The sequence below is a fragment of the Oncorhynchus masou genome, chromosome 23, assembly GCF_036934945.1.
Source record: "Oncorhynchus masou masou isolate Uvic2021 chromosome 23, UVic_Omas_1.1, whole genome shotgun sequence".
Classification (NCBI taxonomy): domain Eukaryota; kingdom Metazoa; phylum Chordata; class Actinopteri; order Salmoniformes; family Salmonidae; genus Oncorhynchus; species Oncorhynchus masou.
Window position 1 is genome coordinate 16,893,785 of NC_088234.1, and position 19,434 is coordinate 16,913,218.

Below are 19,434 nucleotides of genomic sequence, written 5' to 3' on the forward strand. Positions count from 1 at the left end.
TATATTACTAGAGAGGTCTAATGTACCTGGTAATAGATATACATTATATTACTAGAGAGGTCTAATGTACCTGGTAATAGATATACATTACATTACTAGAGAGGTCTAATGTACCTGGTTAAAGAGATACATTACATTACTAGAGAGGTCTAATGTACCTGGTAATAGATATACATTACATTACTAGAGAGGTCTAATGTACCTGGTAATAGATATACATTACATTACTAGAGAGGTCTAATGTACCTGGTAATAGATATACATTACATTACTAGAGAGGTCTAATGTACCTGGTAATAGATATACATTATATTACGAGAGGTCTAATGTACCTGGTAATAGATATGCATTACATTACTAGAGAGGTCTAATGTACCTGGTAATAGATATACATTACATTACTAGAGAGGTCTAATGTACCTGGTAATAGATATACATTACATTACTAGAGAGGTCTAATGTACCTGGTAATAGAGATACATTACATTACTAGAGAGGTCTAATGTACCTGGTAATAGAGATACATTACATTACTAGAGAGGTCTAATGTACCTGGTAATAGATATACATTACATTACTAGAGAGGTCTAATGTACCTGGTAATAGATATACATTACATTACTAGAGAGGTCTAATGTACCTGGTTATAGATATACATTACATTACTAGAGAGGTCTAATGTACCTGGTTATAGATATGCATTACATTACTAGAGAGGTCTAATGTACCTGGTAATAGATATACATTACATTACTAGAGAGGTCTAATGTACCTGGTTATAGATATGCATTACATTACTAGAGGTCTAATGTACCTGGTAAAGGATATACATTACATTACTAGAGAGGTCTAATGTACCTGGTAATAGATATACATTACATTACTAGAGAGGTCTAATGTACCTGGTAATAGATATACATTACATTACTAGAGAGGTCTAATGTACCTGGTTATAGATATACATTACATTACTAGAGAGGTCTAATGTACCTGGTAATAGATATACATTACATTACTAGAGAGGTCTAATGTACCTGGTTATAGATATGCATTACATTACTAGAGAGGTCTAATGTACCTGGTAATAGATATACATTACATAACTAGAGAGGTCTAATGTACCTGGTTATAGATATGCATTACATTACTAGAGGTCTAATGTACCTGGTAAAGGATATACATTACTAGAGAGGTCTAATGTACCTGGTAATAGATATACATTACATTACTAGAGAGGTCTAATGTACCTGGTAATAGATATACATTACATTACTAGAGAGGTCTAATGTACCTGGTAATAGATATACATTACATTACTAGAGAGGTCTAATGTACCTGGTTAAAGAGATACATTACATTACTAGAGAGGTCTAATGTACCTGGTAATAGATATACATTATATTACTAGAGAGGTCTAATGCACCTGGTAATAGATATACATTACATTACTAGAGAGGTCTAATGTACCTGGTTATAGATATACATTATATTCCTAGAGAGGTCTAATGTACCCGGTAATAGATATACATTACATTACTAGAGAGGTCTAATGTACCTGGTAATAGATATACATTACATTACGAGAGGTCTAATGTACCTGGTTATAGATATACATTACATTACTAGAGAGGTCTAATGTACCTGGTCATAGATATACATTATATTCCTAGAGAGGTCTAAGGTACCTGGTCATAGAGATACATTATATTCCTAGAGAGGTCTAATGTACCTGGTTATAGAGATACATTATATTCCTAGAGAGGTCTAATGTACCTGGTCAGAGAGATACATTATATTTCTAGAGGTCTAATGTACCTGGTCATAGAGATACATTATATTACTAGAGAGGTCTAATGTACCTGGTTAAAGAGATACATTATATTACTAGAGAGGTCTAAGGTACCTGGTCATAGAGATACATTATATTCCTAGAGAGGTCTAATGTACCTGGTTATAGAGATACATTATATTCCTAGAGAGGTCTAATGTACCTGGTCATAGAGATACATTATATTTCTAGAGGTCTAATGTACCTGGTTATAGATATACATTACATTACTAGAGAGGTCTAATGTACCTGGTAATAGATATACATTACATTACTAGAGACGTCTAATGTACCTGGTAATAGATATACATTATATTACTAGAGAGGTCTAATGTACCTGGTAATAGATATACATTACATTACTAGAGAGGTCTAATGTACCTGGTTATAGATATACATTACATTACTAGAGAGGTCTAATGTACCTGGTAATAGATATACATTATATTACTAGAGAGGTCTAATGTACCTGGTAATAGATATGCATTACATTACTAGAGAGGTCTAATGTACCTGGTAATAGATATGCATTACATTACTAGAGAGGTCTAATGTACCTGGTTATAGATATACATTATATTACTAGAGAGGTCTACTGCACCTGGTAATAGATATACATTACATTACTAGAGAGGTCTAATGTACCTGGTAATAGATATACATTACATTACTAGAGAGGTCTAATGTACCTGGTAATAGATATACATTACATTACTAGAGAGGTCTAATGTACCTGGTAATAGATATGCATTACATTACTAGAGAGGTCTAATGTACCTGGTTATAGATATACATTATATTCCTAGAGAGGTCTAATGTACCCGGTAATAGATATACATTACATTACTAGAGAGGTCTAATGTACCTGGTAATAGATATACATTACATTACGAGAGGTCTAATGTACCTGGTTATAGATATACATTACATTACTAGAGAGGTCTAATGTACCTGGTCATAGATATACATTATATTCCTAGAGAGGTCTAAGGTACCTGGTCATAGAGATACATTATATTCCTAGAGAGGTCTAATGTACCTGGTTATAGAGATACATTATATTCCTAGAGAGGTCTAATGTACCTGGTCAGAGAGATACATTATATTTCTAGAGGTCTAATGTACCTGGTCATAGAGATACATTATATTACTAGAGAGGTCTAATGTACCTGGTTAAAGAGATACATTATATTACTAGAGAGGTCTAAGGTACCTGGTCATAGAGATACATTATATTCCTAGAGAGGTCTAATGTACCTGGTTATAGAGATACATTATATTCCTAGAGAGGTCTAATGTACCTGGTCATAGAGATACATTATATTTCTAGAGGTCTAATGTACCTGGTTATAGATATACATTACATTACTAGAGAGGTCTAATGTACCTGGTAATAGATATACATTACATTACTAGAGACGTCTAATGTACCTGGTAATAGATATACATTATATTACTAGAGAGGTCTAATGTACCTGGTAATAGATATACATTACATTACTAGAGAGGTCTAATGTACCTGGTTATAGATATACATTACATTACTAGAGAGGTCTAATGTACCTGGTAATAGATATACATTATATTACTAGAGAGGTCTAATGTACCTGGTAATAGATATGCATTACATTACTAGAGAGGTCTAATGTACCTGGTAATAGATATGCATTACATTACTAGAGAGGTCTAATGTACCTGGTTATAGATATACATTATATTACTAGAGAGGTCTACTGCACCTGGTAATAGATATGCATTACATTACTAGAGAGGTCTAATGTACCTGGTTATAGATATACATTATATTACTAGAGAGGTCTAATGTACCTGGTAATAGATATGCATTACATTACTAGAGAGGTCTAATGTACCTGGTTATAGATATACATTATATTACTAGAGAGGTCTACTGCACCTGGTAATAGATATACATTATATTACTAGAGAGGTCTACTGCACCTGGTAATAGATATACATTATATTACTAGAGAGGTCTAATGTACCTGGTAATAGATATACATTACATTACTAGAGAGGTCTAATGTACCTGGTAATAGATATACATTACATTACTAGAGGTCTAATGTACCTGGTAATAGATATACATTACATTACTAGAGAGGTCTAATGTACCTGGTTAAAGAGATACATTACATTACTAGAGAGGTCTAATGTACCTGGTAATAGATATACATTATATTACTAGAGAGGTCTAATGTACCTGGTAATAGATATACATTATATTACTAGAGAGGTCTAATGTACCTGGTAATAGATATACATTACATTACTAGAGAGGTCTAATGTACCTGGTTAAAGAGATACATTACATTACTAGAGAGGTCTAATGTACCTGGTAATAGATATACATTATATTACTAGAGAGGTCTAATGTACCTGGTAATAGATATACATTACATTACTAGAGAGGTCTAATGTACCTGGTTAAAGAGATACATTACATTACTAGAGAGGTCTAATGTACCTGGTAATAGATATACATTACATTACTAGAGAGGTCTAATGTACCTGGTTATAGATATACATTACATTACTAGAGAGGTCTAATGTACCTGGTAATAGATATACATTACATTACTAGAGAGGTCTAATGTACCTGGTAATAGATATACATTACATTACTAGAGAGGTCTAATGTACCTGGTAATAGATATACATTACATTACTAGAGAGGTCTAATGTACCTGGTTATAGATATACATTACATTACTAGAGAGGTCTAATGTACCTGGTAATAGATATACATTATATTACTAGAGAGGTCTAATGTACCTGGTAATAGATATGCATTACATTACTAGAGAGGTCTAATGTACCTGGTAATAGATATGCATTACATTACTAGAGAGGTCTAATGTACCTGGTTATAGATATACATTATATTACTAGAGAGGTCTACTGCACCTGGTAATAGATATACATTACATTACTAGAGAGGTCTAATGTACCTGGTAATAGATATACATTACATTACTAGAGAGGTCTAATGTACCTGGTAATAGATATACATTACATTACTAGAGAGGTCTAATGTACCTGGTAATAGATATGCATTACATTACTAGAGAGGTCTAATGTACCTGGTTATAGATATACATTATATTCCTAGAGAGGTCTAATGTACCCGGTAATAGATATACATTACATTACTAGAGAGGTCTAATGTACCTGGTAATAGATATACATTACATTACGAGAGGTCTAATGTACCTGGTTATAGATATACATTACATTACTAGAGAGGTCTAATGTACCTGGTCATAGATATACATTATATTCCTAGAGAGGTCTAAGGTACCTGGTCATAGAGATACATTATATTCCTAGAGAGGTCTAATGTACCTGGTTATAGAGATACATTATATTCCTAGAGAGGTCTAATGTACCTGGTCAGAGAGATACATTATATTTCTAGAGGTCTAATGTACCTGATCATAGAGATACATTATATTACTAGAGAGGTCTAATGTACCTGGTTAAAGAGATACATTATATTACTAGAGAGGTCTAAGGTACCTGGTCATAGAGATACATTATATTCCTAGAGAGGTCTAATGTACCTGGTTATAGAGATACATTATATTCCTAGAGAGGTCTAATGTACCTGGTCATAGAGATACATTATATTTCTAGAGGTCTAATGTACCTGGTTATAGATATACATTACATTACTAGAGAGGTCTAATGTACCTGGTAATAGATATACATTACATTACTAGAGACGTCTAATGTACCTGGTAATAGATATACATTATATTACTAGAGAGGTCTAATGTACCTGGTAATAGATATACATTACATTACTAGAGAGGTCTAATGTACCTGGTTATAGATATACATTACATTACTAGAGAGGTCTAATGTACCTGGTAATAGATATACATTATATTACTAGAGAGGTCTAATGTACCTGGTAATAGATATGCATTACATTACTAGAGAGGTCTAATGTACCTGGTAATAGATATGCATTACATTACTAGAGAGGTCTAATGTACCTGGTTATAGATATACATTATATTACTAGAGAGGTCTACTGCACCTGGTAATAGATATGCATTACATTACTAGAGAGGTCTAATGTACCTGGTTATAGATATACATTATATTACTAGAGAGGTCTAATGTACCTGGTAATAGATATGCATTACATTACTAGAGAGGTCTAATGTACCTGGTTATAGATATACATTATATTACTAGAGAGGTCTACTGCACCTGGTAATAGATATACATTATATTACTAGAGAGGTCTACTGCACCTGGTAATAGATATACATTATATTACTAGAGAGGTCTAATGTACCTGGTAATAGATATACATTACATTACTAGAGAGGTCTAATGTACCTGGTAATAGATATACATTACATTACTAGAGGTCTAATGTACCTGGTAATAGATATACATTACATTACTAGAGAGGTCTAATGTACCTGGTTAAAGAGATACATTACATTACTAGAGAGGTCTAATGTACCTGGTAATAGATATACATTATATTACTAGAGAGGTCTAATGTACCTGGTAATAGATATACATTATATTACTAGAGAGGTCTAATGTACCTGGTAATAGATATACATTACATTACTAGAGAGGTCTAATGTACCTGGTTAAAGAGATACATTACATTACTAGAGAGGTCTAATGTACCTGGTAATAGATATACATTATATTACTAGAGAGGTCTAATGTACCTGGTAATAGATATACATTACATTACTAGAGAGGTCTAATGTACCTGGTTAAAGAGATACATTACATTACTAGAGAGGTCTAATGTACCTGGTAATAGATATACATTACATTACTAGAGAGGTCTAATGTACCTGGTTATAGATATACATTACATTACTAGAGAGGTCTAATGTACCTGGTAATAGATATACATTACATTACTAGAGAGGTCTAATGTACCTGGTAATAGATATACATTACATTACTAGAGAGGTCTAATGTACCTGGTAATAGATATACATTACATTACTAGAGAGGTCTAATGTACCTGGTTAAAGAGATACATTACATTACTAGAGAGGTCTAATGTACCTGGTAATAGATATACATTACATTACTAGAGAGGTCTAATGTACCTGGTAATAGAGATACATTACATTACTAGAGAGGTCTAATGTACCTGGTAATAGATATACATTACATTACTAGAGAGGTCTAATGTACCTGGTAATAGATATACATTACATTACTAGAGAGGTCTAATGTACCTGGTAATAGATATACATTACATTACTAGAGAGGTCTAATGTACCTGGTTATAGATATACATTACATTACTAGAGAGGTCTAATGTACCTGGTAATAGATATACATTACATTACGAGAGGTCTAATGTACCTGGTTATAGATATACATTACATTACTAGAGAGGTCTAATGTACCTGGTAATAGATATACATTATATTACTAGAGAGGTCTAATGTACCTGGTAATAGATATACATTACATTACGAGAGGTCTAATGTACCTGGTTATAGATATACATTACATTACTAGAGAGGTCTAATGTACCTGGTCATAGATATACATTATATTCCTAGAGAGGTCTAAGGTACCTGGTCATAGAGATACATTATATTCCTAGAGAGGTCTAATGTACCTGGTTATAGAGATACATTATATTCCTAGAGAGGTCTAATGTACCTGGTCATAGAGATACATTATATTTCTAGAGGTCTAATGTACCTGGTCATAGAGATACATTATATTACTAGAGAGGTCTAATGTACCTGGTTAAAGAGATACATTATATTACTAGAGAGGTCTAAGGTACCTGGTCATAGAGATACATTATATTCCTAGAGAGGTCTAATGTACCTGGTTATAGAGATACATTATAGTCCTAGAGAGGTCTAATGTACCTGGTCATAGAGATACATTATATTTCTAGAGGTCTAATGTACCTGGTCATAGAGATACATTATATTACTAGAGAGGTCTAATGTACCTGGTCATAGAGATACATTATATTTCTAGAGGTCTAATGTACCTGGTCATAGAGATACATTATATTACTAGAGAGGACTAAGGTACCTGGTTAAAGAGATACATTATATTACTAGAGAGGTCTAATGTACCTGGTTAAAGAGACACATTATATTACTAGAGAGGACTAAGGTACCTGGTTAAAGAGACACATTATATTACTAGAGAGGTCTAAGGTACCTGGTTAAAGAGACACATTATATTACTAGAGTGGCCTATGTCATAGCTGATTATGTTTAACGTTATGTTGCTAGGATGCCAATGTCCATTGTAGTGTTGTATGTAATTCTGTGTACCTGGTCATGCGGCTGATGCAGTACTCTGCCTGCTCTGGGGGCAGCTCCCTGCGTAGCTCATCAACCGTGATGTAGGACTGGAAGAGAAGAGGCATAGGTTTATTTCATTTATTCCATTTGTATGTATTTATTTCATATGACCAGGTTGTCCCACAGAAGTGCAAAGACCTCTTTCTCAAGGGAGACCTGGCCACATTACAATGTTCTAGGTCACCTTGTCTGAGGCCAGGATCTTGAAAGAGGCCATGACCTGATCGGCTGTGTCTGTCTCGGCTGTCTCGCGGGTCATGAAGTCGATAAAGGCCTGGAAGGTGACCACTCCAGTGTTGTTGGAATCCACCAGCGTCATGATGCGGGCAAACTCCACCTCACCCTATTGGACAGAACAACACATTAGAGTAAATTAGAACACCTCACCCTATTGGACAGGACAACACATTAGAGTAAATTAGAACACCTCACCCAATTGGACAGGACAACACATTAGAGTAAATTAGAACACCTCACCCTATTGGACAGGACAACACATTAGAGTAAATTAGAACACCTCACCCTATTGGACAGGACAACACATTAGAGTAAATTAGAACACCTCACCCTATTGGACAGGACAACACATTAGAGTAAATTAGAACACCTCACCCTATTGGACAACACTTTAGAGTAAATTAGAACACCTCACCCTATTGGACAGGACAACACATTAGAGTAAATTAGAACACCTCACCCTATTGGACAACACTTTAGAGTAAATTAGAACACCTCACCCTATTGGACAACACTTTAGAGTAGAGTAGAAAACATTATTATCATTAAAGCTGCATTATGTGACTTCTTGAGCGACCTGACCAAATTCACATAGAAATGTGAGTTATAGATCTCATTCTCATTGAATGCAAGTCTAAGAAGTGGCAGATCTGTTCTATGAGCACCTTTTCTATGCTTCACGTTCTTAAGTTTCGTTTTTGCATCTTTTACTTTCGGTTTGGTACACCAGTTTCAAATACAATAGTGTACGTTATTGAGAACATATTTCACAGCAGTTTATATGGTACAATGATTCTCTACACTTGCTTTTTTTGTCACATAATCTGAAATTAGGTGCACTATTAGAATTAGAATGGCAGAGCGATTTCTGCATATTGTACCTTTAAATTGTTTGTTATTAATTAAAGCGTTACAAATATACAAAGGTCAATCAATATACAGCAAACACCACCTCACCCTACTGGTCAACAAGTTAGAATACATTACATCTTCATATCATTGTTGAGGAGAACATGTTTTGGAACATGTCTTGAATGGAAACTAATGTCATTTTATACTATAGCTGTATATTACCAGATAGACTAAAGTAATTTCATAAAAAGGGAGCACCGGTGGCTGGTGGCATCTACATTTGGGAGGACAGGCTCATATTAATGGCTGGAGCAGAATAAATGGAATGGTATAACACATATCAAACATACCATTTCATGGATTCCATTCCAGCCATTATTATGAGCTGTCCTCCCCTCACCAGCCTCCTGTGAAAGGGAACGTTGTATGTGAGGCTACTTCCTGTTGGTAGCTAGGCTACTCACCAGATCGTAACCCATGGAGATGAGACAGGCACGGAAGTCGTCTGGGTCCATCATGCCGTTTCTCTTCTGAGAGAGACAGAACACAACCATCAGTGTTTATGATTGGACACTATGACCAATGTAATGATTCATTATGTGAATGCTACACGCTAGTGATACAGTAACACTCTGTGAGGAGGAGCCACAATGATGGCAAGAAACCACTGAATATTCCAACATTCACACTTAAAACAACCACATTTCACAGTCATTGCAAGTAAAAACCTCTTCAAAATGGCCGCTATCTGCAAAATCAGAGCCAGGACAAGAGAAAAGACACATGTGAGATAGAGAAAAGCAAGTCCAACAACATTAAACTGTTTTAGTTTCATTACCCTGTCGAAGTGGTTGAAGGAGGCACGGAACTCGTTGAGCTGCTCCTGGCTGATGCCCTTGGCGTCGCGGGTCAAGATCTGGTTCTCCACCTCGTTGATGGTGCGGGCGATGGTGGTCAGGAGCTGCTCCCAGCCCACACGGATATGCTGCCGAGGTAAGGGGGGTGAGGGAGGAAGAGAGGGAGAGAAGAAGAGGAAGGGAGATGAAGGGGTTGGATAGTTGGTAAGCATCATAGGTCTACCAAGTTGGGGGTTAGTATGTGAGTGTCTGGGATGGTTGTAACATCTAGACTAAAGTAGCACAGGTGTGTATATTCATATGCATAGGGACCTTCTCCAGAGTAGTTTTATGGTGTCAAATATTTATGTTACTTGGGTTAGGTTCCTTTACATCAGGCCTCTCCAACCCTGTTCCTGGAAAGCTGCTGTCCAGTAGGTTTTCACTTCAACCCTAATCTAGTGCACCTGATTTGAATAATTAGCTACTTGATACACTGAATCAAGTTATAACTGGGTTTGGAGGGGAAACCTAAAGGCTGGGAGCTCTCCAGGAATAATTCAGGAGGTATACAATAACAGATACACTGAATCAAGTTATAACTGGGTTTGGAGTGGAAACCTAAAGGCTGGGAGCTCTCCAGGAATAATTCAGGAGGTATACAATACTTTATACACTGAATCAAGTTATAACTGGGTTTGGAGGGGAAACCTAAAGGCTGGGAGCTCTCCAGGAATAATTCAGGAGGTATACAATACTTTATACACTGAATCAAGTTATAACTGGGTTTGGAGGGGAAACCTAAAGGCTGGGAGCTCTCCAGGAATAATTCAGGAGGTATACAATACCTGATACACTGAATCAAGTTATAACTGGGTTTGGAGGGGAAACCTAAAGGCTGGGAGCTCTCCAGGAATAATTCAGGAGGTATACAATACCTGATACACTGAATCAAGTTATAACTGGGTTTGGAGGGGAAACCTAAAGGCTGGGAGCTCTCCAGGAATAATTCAGGAGGTATACAATACCTGATACACTGAATCAAGTTATAACTGGGTTTGGAGTGGAAACCTAAAGGCTGGGAGCTCTCCAGGAATAATTCAGGAGGTATACAATACCTGATACACTGAATCAAGTTATAACTGGGTTTGGAGTGGAAACCTAAAGGCTGGGAGCTCTCCAGGAATAATTCAGGAGGTATACAATACCTGATACGACTTCCATGATGTATTTGGTTGTGTTGTGTAGTTGTATAATTGTCTAGCTGTGTGTTGTGTGTGTGTTTACTTGTCTAGTTGTGTGTTGTGTAGTTGTCTAGTTGTGTGTTGTGTAGTTGGTTGTGTTGTCTAGTTGTCTAGTTGTGTGTTGTGTAGTTGGTTGTGTTGTCTAGTTGTCTAGTTGTGTGTTGTGTAGTTGGTTGTGTTGTCTAGTTGTCTAGTTGTGTGTTGTGTAGTTGGTTGTGTTGTCTAGTTGTCTAGTTGTGTGTTGTGTAATTGGTTGTGTTGTCTAGTTGTCTAGTTGTGTGTTGTGTAGTTGGTTGTGTTGTCTAGTTGTCTAGCTGTGTGTTGTGTAGTTGTGTGTGGTGTAGTTGGTTGTGTTGTCTAGTTGTCTAGTTGTGTGTTGTGTAGTTATGTGTGGTGTAGTCGTGTGTGGTGTAGTTGGTTGTGTTGTGTAGTTGTCTAGTTGTGTGTTGTGTAGTTGGTTGTGCTGTGTAGTTGTGTGTTGTGTAGTTGTGTAGTTGTGTGTTGTGTAGTTGTGTGTTGTGTAGTTGGTTGTGTTGTGTAGTTGTGTGTTCTGGTACCTCCATGGTGTAGTTGGTGTGCTTGTTATCGAAGATGAGGGACTCCTGGCTGAGCTGGTGGTCTCCCTCCAGCTTGTCAATGTTACACTTGTAGTTGATAATGTTTTGTTCATACTGCTTCAGGCTGTTCATCTGTTCCTCTAGAGACCCAGCAATGTCCACAGACACATGACCAATCTCCTGTAGAGGGAGAGGGGAAGGAGGAGAGGGGAGAGAGGAAGGAGGAGAGGAGAAGGATGAGAGGGGAGAGAGGAAGGAGGAGAGGGGAGAGGGGAAGGAGGAGAGGAGAGAGGGGAAGGAGGAGAGGGGAGAGGGGAATGAGGAGAGGGGAGAGGGGAAGGAGGAGAGGGGAGAGGGGAAGGAGGAGAGGGGAGAGGGGAAGGAGGAGAGGAGAGGAGAGAGGGGAAGGAGGAGAGGAGAGAGTGGAAGGAGGAGAGGGGAGAGGGGAAGGAGGAGAGGGGAGAGGGGAATGAGGAGAGGGGAGAGGGGAATGAGGAGAAGGGAGAGGGGAAGGAGGAGAGGGGAGAGGGGAAGGAGGAGAGGAGAGAGGGGAAGGAGGAGAGGAGAGAGTGGAAGGAGGAGAGGGGAGAGGGGAATGAGGAGAAGGGAGAGGGGAAGGAGGAGAGGGGAGAGGGGAAGGAGGAGAGGAGAGAGGTTTGTGAGTGTTGAAGGTTTTGTGGTTGAGGTTTACAGTATGCAATAATACAACACAACTTTATTCACTTCTTTAGTGAAATTAGCTCAGTGTCCATTAATGGCACATTTAGTAGGAGGTGGTGAAACCCTGCGCGTTCGGGGTTCGGGTTCTAGCTGTACTTGTACCTCCATCTTAGTCTGGATCCAGGGTCCGATAATGTTGGCCTGGGCAGCGAACTGGCGCCTCAGCCTCTCGTTGGCCTGCTGTCTGGCTACCTCCTCCTGCAGCATCTGGTCCCTGAGAGGAACAAGGTGCTTCACCTATGGAGGGAGACAGGGACGTTGGTCGTCAAAACACTGGTAGAAATGAAATCGCGTTACTCTGTTACTCTAGAGACTAACCCTTTGCCATGAAGCAACTTATATCTTCAATCTGGAGTGCACAGACCTAGCTAGGGAAAAACACATCCTTCTCTTTTGGCTTCTCAGTGTGTTTTAGTCACAGCCTTAGTGTAGGGGTTCACTCCTGACAGATTACTACTACTACTACTACTACTACTACAACAATAACACTACTACTACTACCACTACTACTACTACAATAACACTACTACTACTACTATTACTACTACAACAATAACACTACTACTACTACCACTACTATTACTACAATAACACTACTACTACTACAATAACACTACTACTACTACTACAACAATAACACTACTACTACTACCACTACTACTACTACAATAACACTACTACTACTACTACTACTACTACTACTACTACAACAATAACACTACTACTACTACCACTACTATTACTACAATAACACTACTACTACTACTACTACTACTACAACAATAACACTACTACTACTACCACTACTACTACTACAATAACACTACTACTACTACTACTACTACTACTACAACAATAACACTACTACTACTACCACTACTACTACTACTACAATAACACTACTACTACTACTACTACTACTACTACTACTACTACAACAACAATAACACTACTACTACTACCACTACTACTACTACTACAATAACACTACTACTACTACAACAATAACACTACTACTACTACTACTACAAAAATAACACTACTACTACCACTACTACTACAACAATAACACTACTACTACTACAACAATAACACTACTACTACTACTACTACTACTACTACTACTACTACTACTACTACTACTACAATAACACTACTACTACTACAATAACACTACTACTACTACAATAACACTACTACTACTACTACTACAATAACACTACTACTACTACAATAACACTACTACTACTACTACTACTACTACTACTACTACTACTACTACTACTACTACAATAACACTACTACTACTACAATAACACTACAACTACTACTACTACTACAATAACACTACTACTACTACTACTACTACTACTACTACAATAACACTACTACTACTACTACTACTACTACTACAATAACACTACTACTACTACTACTACTACTACTACTACAACTACTACTACTACTACAATAACACTACTACTACTACTACTACAACAATAACACTACTACTACTACTACTACAAAAATAACACTACTACTAACACTACTACTACAACAATAACACTACTACTACTACTACTACTACAACAACAATAACACTACTACTACTACTATACTACTACTACTACAACTATACTACTACTACCACCACCACCACCATTACTACTACTACTACTATACTACTACAATACCACTACTACTACTACTTCTGCTACTTCTACTACTACTACAACACTAACACTACTACTACTACTACTACTACTACTACTACAATAACACTACTACTACTACTACTACTACTACTACTACTACTACTACTACTACAATAACACTACTACTACTACTACTACAACAATAACACTACTACTACTACTACTACTACAAAAATAACACTACTACTACTACTACTACTACAAAAATAACACTACTACTACTACTACTACTACTACTACTACTACTACTACAATAACACTACTACTACTACTACTACTTCTACTACTATACTACTACTATTACTACCACCACCACCACCATTACTACTACTACTACTATACTACTACAATACCACTACTACTACTACTTCTGCTACTACTACTACTACTACAACAATAACACTACTACGACTACTACTACTACTACTATTATTAATACCACCACCACCAGCACTACTACTACTGCTACTATTATACTACTACAATACCACTACTACTACTATACTACTACAATAGTACTACTATACTACAGTAGTTTGTACTCACAGTCTCCCACTTGTTGGTGATATCCTGGGGTGAGAGGTTGGTGTAGGGGTTGACTCCTGACAGCTTGATGCCGTAGGTCTGAGCGATCTTTACGATCTCACTCTGGATGCCCATTGTGGCCATGCGCTCCTTATCAGCCTCTGGCAGGGTGGCCTTGAACTGGTCATGGGCTGTGATCAGAGACTGGAGAGGAGAGGGGGATGAGAGGAATAGAAGAGGAGAAAAGGAGTGAGAATGGAGGGATACAGTGGGAAGTAGTGATAGAGAGGAGAGTCCATCACACCGTTAATGTGACAGTACGTATTGTACGCACACACACACGCACACGCAGACACACACACACACATACATGGATCTCCTCGGTGCTGTGGACGATGAACATGTCCTGCAGATCCTCCATGGCTCCATCCATCCAGTTGTTGAAGGGCGCCGCCCTCTTGGCGAACTCCAGGTACAGCTGGTCGATGGTCTCCCACAGTTTCTCCACACGCTGAGAAACACATAATATTACTACTACTACTACTATAACTCCAGGTTTCTCCACACGCTGAGAAACACATAATATTACTACTACTACTACTATAACTCCAGGTTTCTCCACACGCTGAGAAACACATAATATTACTACTACTCCTACTATAACTCCAGGTTTCTCCACACGCTGAGAAACACATAATATTACTACTACTATAACTCCAGGTTTCTCCACACGCTGAGAAACACATAATATTACTACTACTACTACTATAACTCCAGGTTTCTCCACACGCTGAGAAACACATAATATTACTCCTACTATAACTCCAGGTTTCTCCACACGCTGAGAAACACATAATATTACTACTACTCCTACTATAACTCCAGGTTTCTCCACACGCTGAGAAACACATAATATTACTACTACTCCTACTATAACTCCAGGTTTCTCTACACGCTGAGAAACACATAATATTACTCCTACTATAACTCCAGGTTTCTCCACACGCTGAGAAACACATAATATTACTACTACTACTACTTTAACTCCAGGTTTCTCCTCACGCTGAGAAACACATAATATTACTACTACTACTACTATAACTCCAGGTTTCTCCACACGCTGAGAAACACATAATATTACTACTACTATAACTCCAGGTTTCTCCACACGCTGAGAAACACATAATATTACTCCTACTATAACTCCAGGTTTCTCCACACGCTGAGAAACACATAATATTACTACTACTACTACTATAACTCCAGGTTTCTCCACACGCTGAGAAACACATAATATTACTACTACTCCTACCATAACTCCAGGTTTCTCCTCACGCTGAGAAACACATAATATTACTACTACTCCTACTATAACTCCAGGTTTCTCCACACGCTGAGAAACACATAATATTACTACTACTACTACTATAACTCCAGGTTTCTCCACACGCTGAGAAACACATAATATTACTACTACTACTACTATAACTCCAGGTTTCTCCACACGCTGAGAAACACATAATATTACTACTACTCCTACTATAACTCCAGGTTTCTCCACACGCTGAGAAACACATAATATTACTACTACTACTACTATAACTCCAGGTTTCGCAACGCGCTGAGAAACACATAATATTACTACTACTCCTACTACAACTCCAGGTTTCTCCACACGCTGAGAAACACATAATATTACTACTACTACTACTTTAACTCCAGGTTTCTCCACACGCTGAGAAACACATAATATTACTACTACTCCTACTATAACTCCAGGTTTCTCCACACGCTGAGAAACACATAATATTACTACTACTATAACTCCAGGTTTCTCCACACGCTGAGAAACACATAATATTACTACTACTACTACTATAACTCCAGGTTTCTCCACACACTGAGAAACACATAATATTTCTACTACTCCTACTATAACTCCAGGTTTCTCCACACGCTGAGAAACACATAATATTACTACTACTACTACTATAACTCCAGGTTTCTCCACACGCTGAGAAACACATAATATTACTACTACTCCTACTATAACTCCAGGTTTCTCCACACGCTGAGAAACACATAATATTACTACTACTACTACTTTAACTCCAGGTTTCGCCACGCGCTGAGAAACACATAATATTACTACTACTCCTACTATAACTCCAGGTTTCTCCACACGCTGAGAAACACAAAATATTACTACTACTACTACTTTAAGTCCAGGTTTCGCCACGCGCTGGGAAAGACCAGATCAGTATGAAGCCATCACTACTACTACAACTGCTGCTACTACTAGTAACTTGACTAAGTAGTCCCAGTAATACATGTAATAGCTTGACATGACCCCCACTAGTTGTTACCACTAGTTGTTACCACTAGTTGCTCTCACTAGTTTTTATCACTAGTTGTTACCACTAGTTGTTACCACTAGTTGCTCTCACTAGTTGTTACCACTAGTTGTTATGACTAGTTGTTATCACTAGTTGTTACCACTAGTTGTTATCACTAGTTGTTACCACTAGTTGTTATCACTAGTTGTTATCAGAAGGGCCACATGGTCAGAAAAACTCTTGGCTCATGGTGGCTCAATTGTTTGAGGGTTCAATTCCTGCTGGGATCACATTCTCCAACTAAAAGTGCATGTACCTTCTGTTTGGTAAGTTGTTTTTGATAAGAGTGTCTGCTAAGTGGCATAATCAATATGACTATAGTGTGTAGTGCAGAGAACCTCCTGTAGCCTCTTCTGGGTGAGGGTACCCAGGTTGTCCCACTGTGTGTGTGTGTGTGTGTGTGTGTGTGTGTGTGTGTGTGTGTGTGTGTGTGTGTGTGTGTGTGTGTGTGTGTGTGTGTACCTCCAGAGAGTCTCTTCTCTTCTGGGTGAGGGTGCCCAGGTTGTCCCACTGGTCACAGATGCCCTGGCAGCGGGTGTTCACTGAGGATGCATCATGGTAGTCCAGCTCACTGGGAGAGAAACACAGTGATCACTATCACATCATGGTAGTTCATCTCACTGGGAGAGGAACACACTGATCACTATCACTGATCACATCATGGTAGTCCAGCTAACTGGGAGAGGAACACACTGATCACTATCACTGATCACATCATGGTAGTTCATCTCACTGGGAGAGGAACACACTGATCACTATCACTGATCACATCATGGTAGTCCAGCTAACTGGGAGAGGAACACACTGATCACTATCACTGATCACATCATGGTAGTCCAACTCACTGGGAGAGGAACACTCTGATCACTATCACATCATGGTAGTCCAACTCGCTGGGAGAGGAACACTGATCACTGATCACATCATGGTAGTCCAACTCGCTGGGAGAGGAACACTCTGATCACTATCACATCATGGTAGTCCAACTCACTGGGAGAGGAACACTCTGATCACTATCACATCATGGTAGTCCAACTCACTGGGAGAGGAACACTCTGATCACTGATCACATCGTGGTAGTCCAACTCACTGGGAGAGGAACACACTGATCACATCATGGTAGTTCATCTCACTGGGAGAGGAACACTCTGATCACTATCACATCATGGTAGTCCAACTCACTGGGAGAGGAACACACTGATCACTATCACATCATGGTAGTCCAACTCACTGGGAGAGGAACACTCTGATCACTATCACATCATGGTAGTCCAACTCACTGGGAGAGGAACACTCTGATCACTATCACATCATGGTAGTCCAACTCACTGGGAGAGGAACACTCTGATCACTATCACATCATGGTAGTCCAACTCACTGGGAGAGGAACACTCTGATCACTATCACATCATGGTAGTCCAACTCACTGGGAGAGGAACACTCTGATCACTATCACATCATGGTAGTCCAACTCACTGGGAGAGGAACACACTGATCACTATCACATCATGGTAGTCCAACTCACTGGGAGAGGAACACTCTGATCACTATCACATCATGGTAGTCCAACTCACTGGGAGAGGAACACTCTGATCACTATCACATCATGGTAGTCCAACTCACTGGGAGAGGAACACTCTGATCACTATCACATCATGGTAGTCCAATTCACTGGGAGAGGAACACACTGATCACTATCACATCATGGTAGTCCAACTCACTGGGAGAGGAACACACTGATCACTATCACATCATGGTAGTCCAACTCACTGGGAGAGGAACACTCTGATCACTATCACATCATGGTAGTCCAACTCACTGGGAGAGGAACACTCTGATCACTATCACATCATGGTAGTCCAACTCACTGGGAGAGGAACACTCTGATCACTATCACATCATGGTAGTCCAACTCACTGGGAGAGGAACACTCTGATCACTATCACATCATGGTAGTCCAACTCACTGGGAGAGGAACACTCTGATCACTATCACATCATGGTAGTCCAACTCACTGGGAGAGGAACACTCTGATCACTATCACATCATGGTAGTCCAACTCACTGGGAGAGGAACACTCTGATCACTATCACATCATGGTAGTCCAACTCACTGGGAGAGGAACACTCTGATCACTATCACATCATGGTAGTCCAACTCACTGGGAGAGG

General features: G+C 38.5%; 1 protein-coding gene across 1 annotated transcript in view; it reads right to left on the minus strand.

Moving 5' to 3' along the window:
• Nucleotides 1-19,434, minus strand: part of LOC135510456 (alpha-actinin-3-like) — a 62,011-nt gene that overhangs the window by 3,508 nt on the left and 39,069 nt on the right. Inside the window, exons 13-21 of the mRNA XM_064931400.1 lie at nucleotides 17,726-17,834; nucleotides 15,238-15,378; nucleotides 14,889-15,071; nucleotides 12,730-12,864; nucleotides 11,908-12,087; nucleotides 10,109-10,255; nucleotides 9,735-9,800; nucleotides 8,366-8,524; nucleotides 8,152-8,228 (exon numbers count right to left, since the gene is read on the minus strand). Of these exons, the coding sequence (XP_064787472.1) occupies nucleotides 8,152-8,228; nucleotides 8,366-8,524; nucleotides 9,735-9,800; nucleotides 10,109-10,255; nucleotides 11,908-12,087; nucleotides 12,730-12,864; nucleotides 14,889-15,071; nucleotides 15,238-15,378; nucleotides 17,726-17,834 (1,197 nt within the window). The remainder of the gene's footprint in view (nucleotides 1-8,151; nucleotides 8,229-8,365; nucleotides 8,525-9,734; nucleotides 9,801-10,108; nucleotides 10,256-11,907; nucleotides 12,088-12,729; nucleotides 12,865-14,888; nucleotides 15,072-15,237; nucleotides 15,379-17,725; nucleotides 17,835-19,434) is intronic.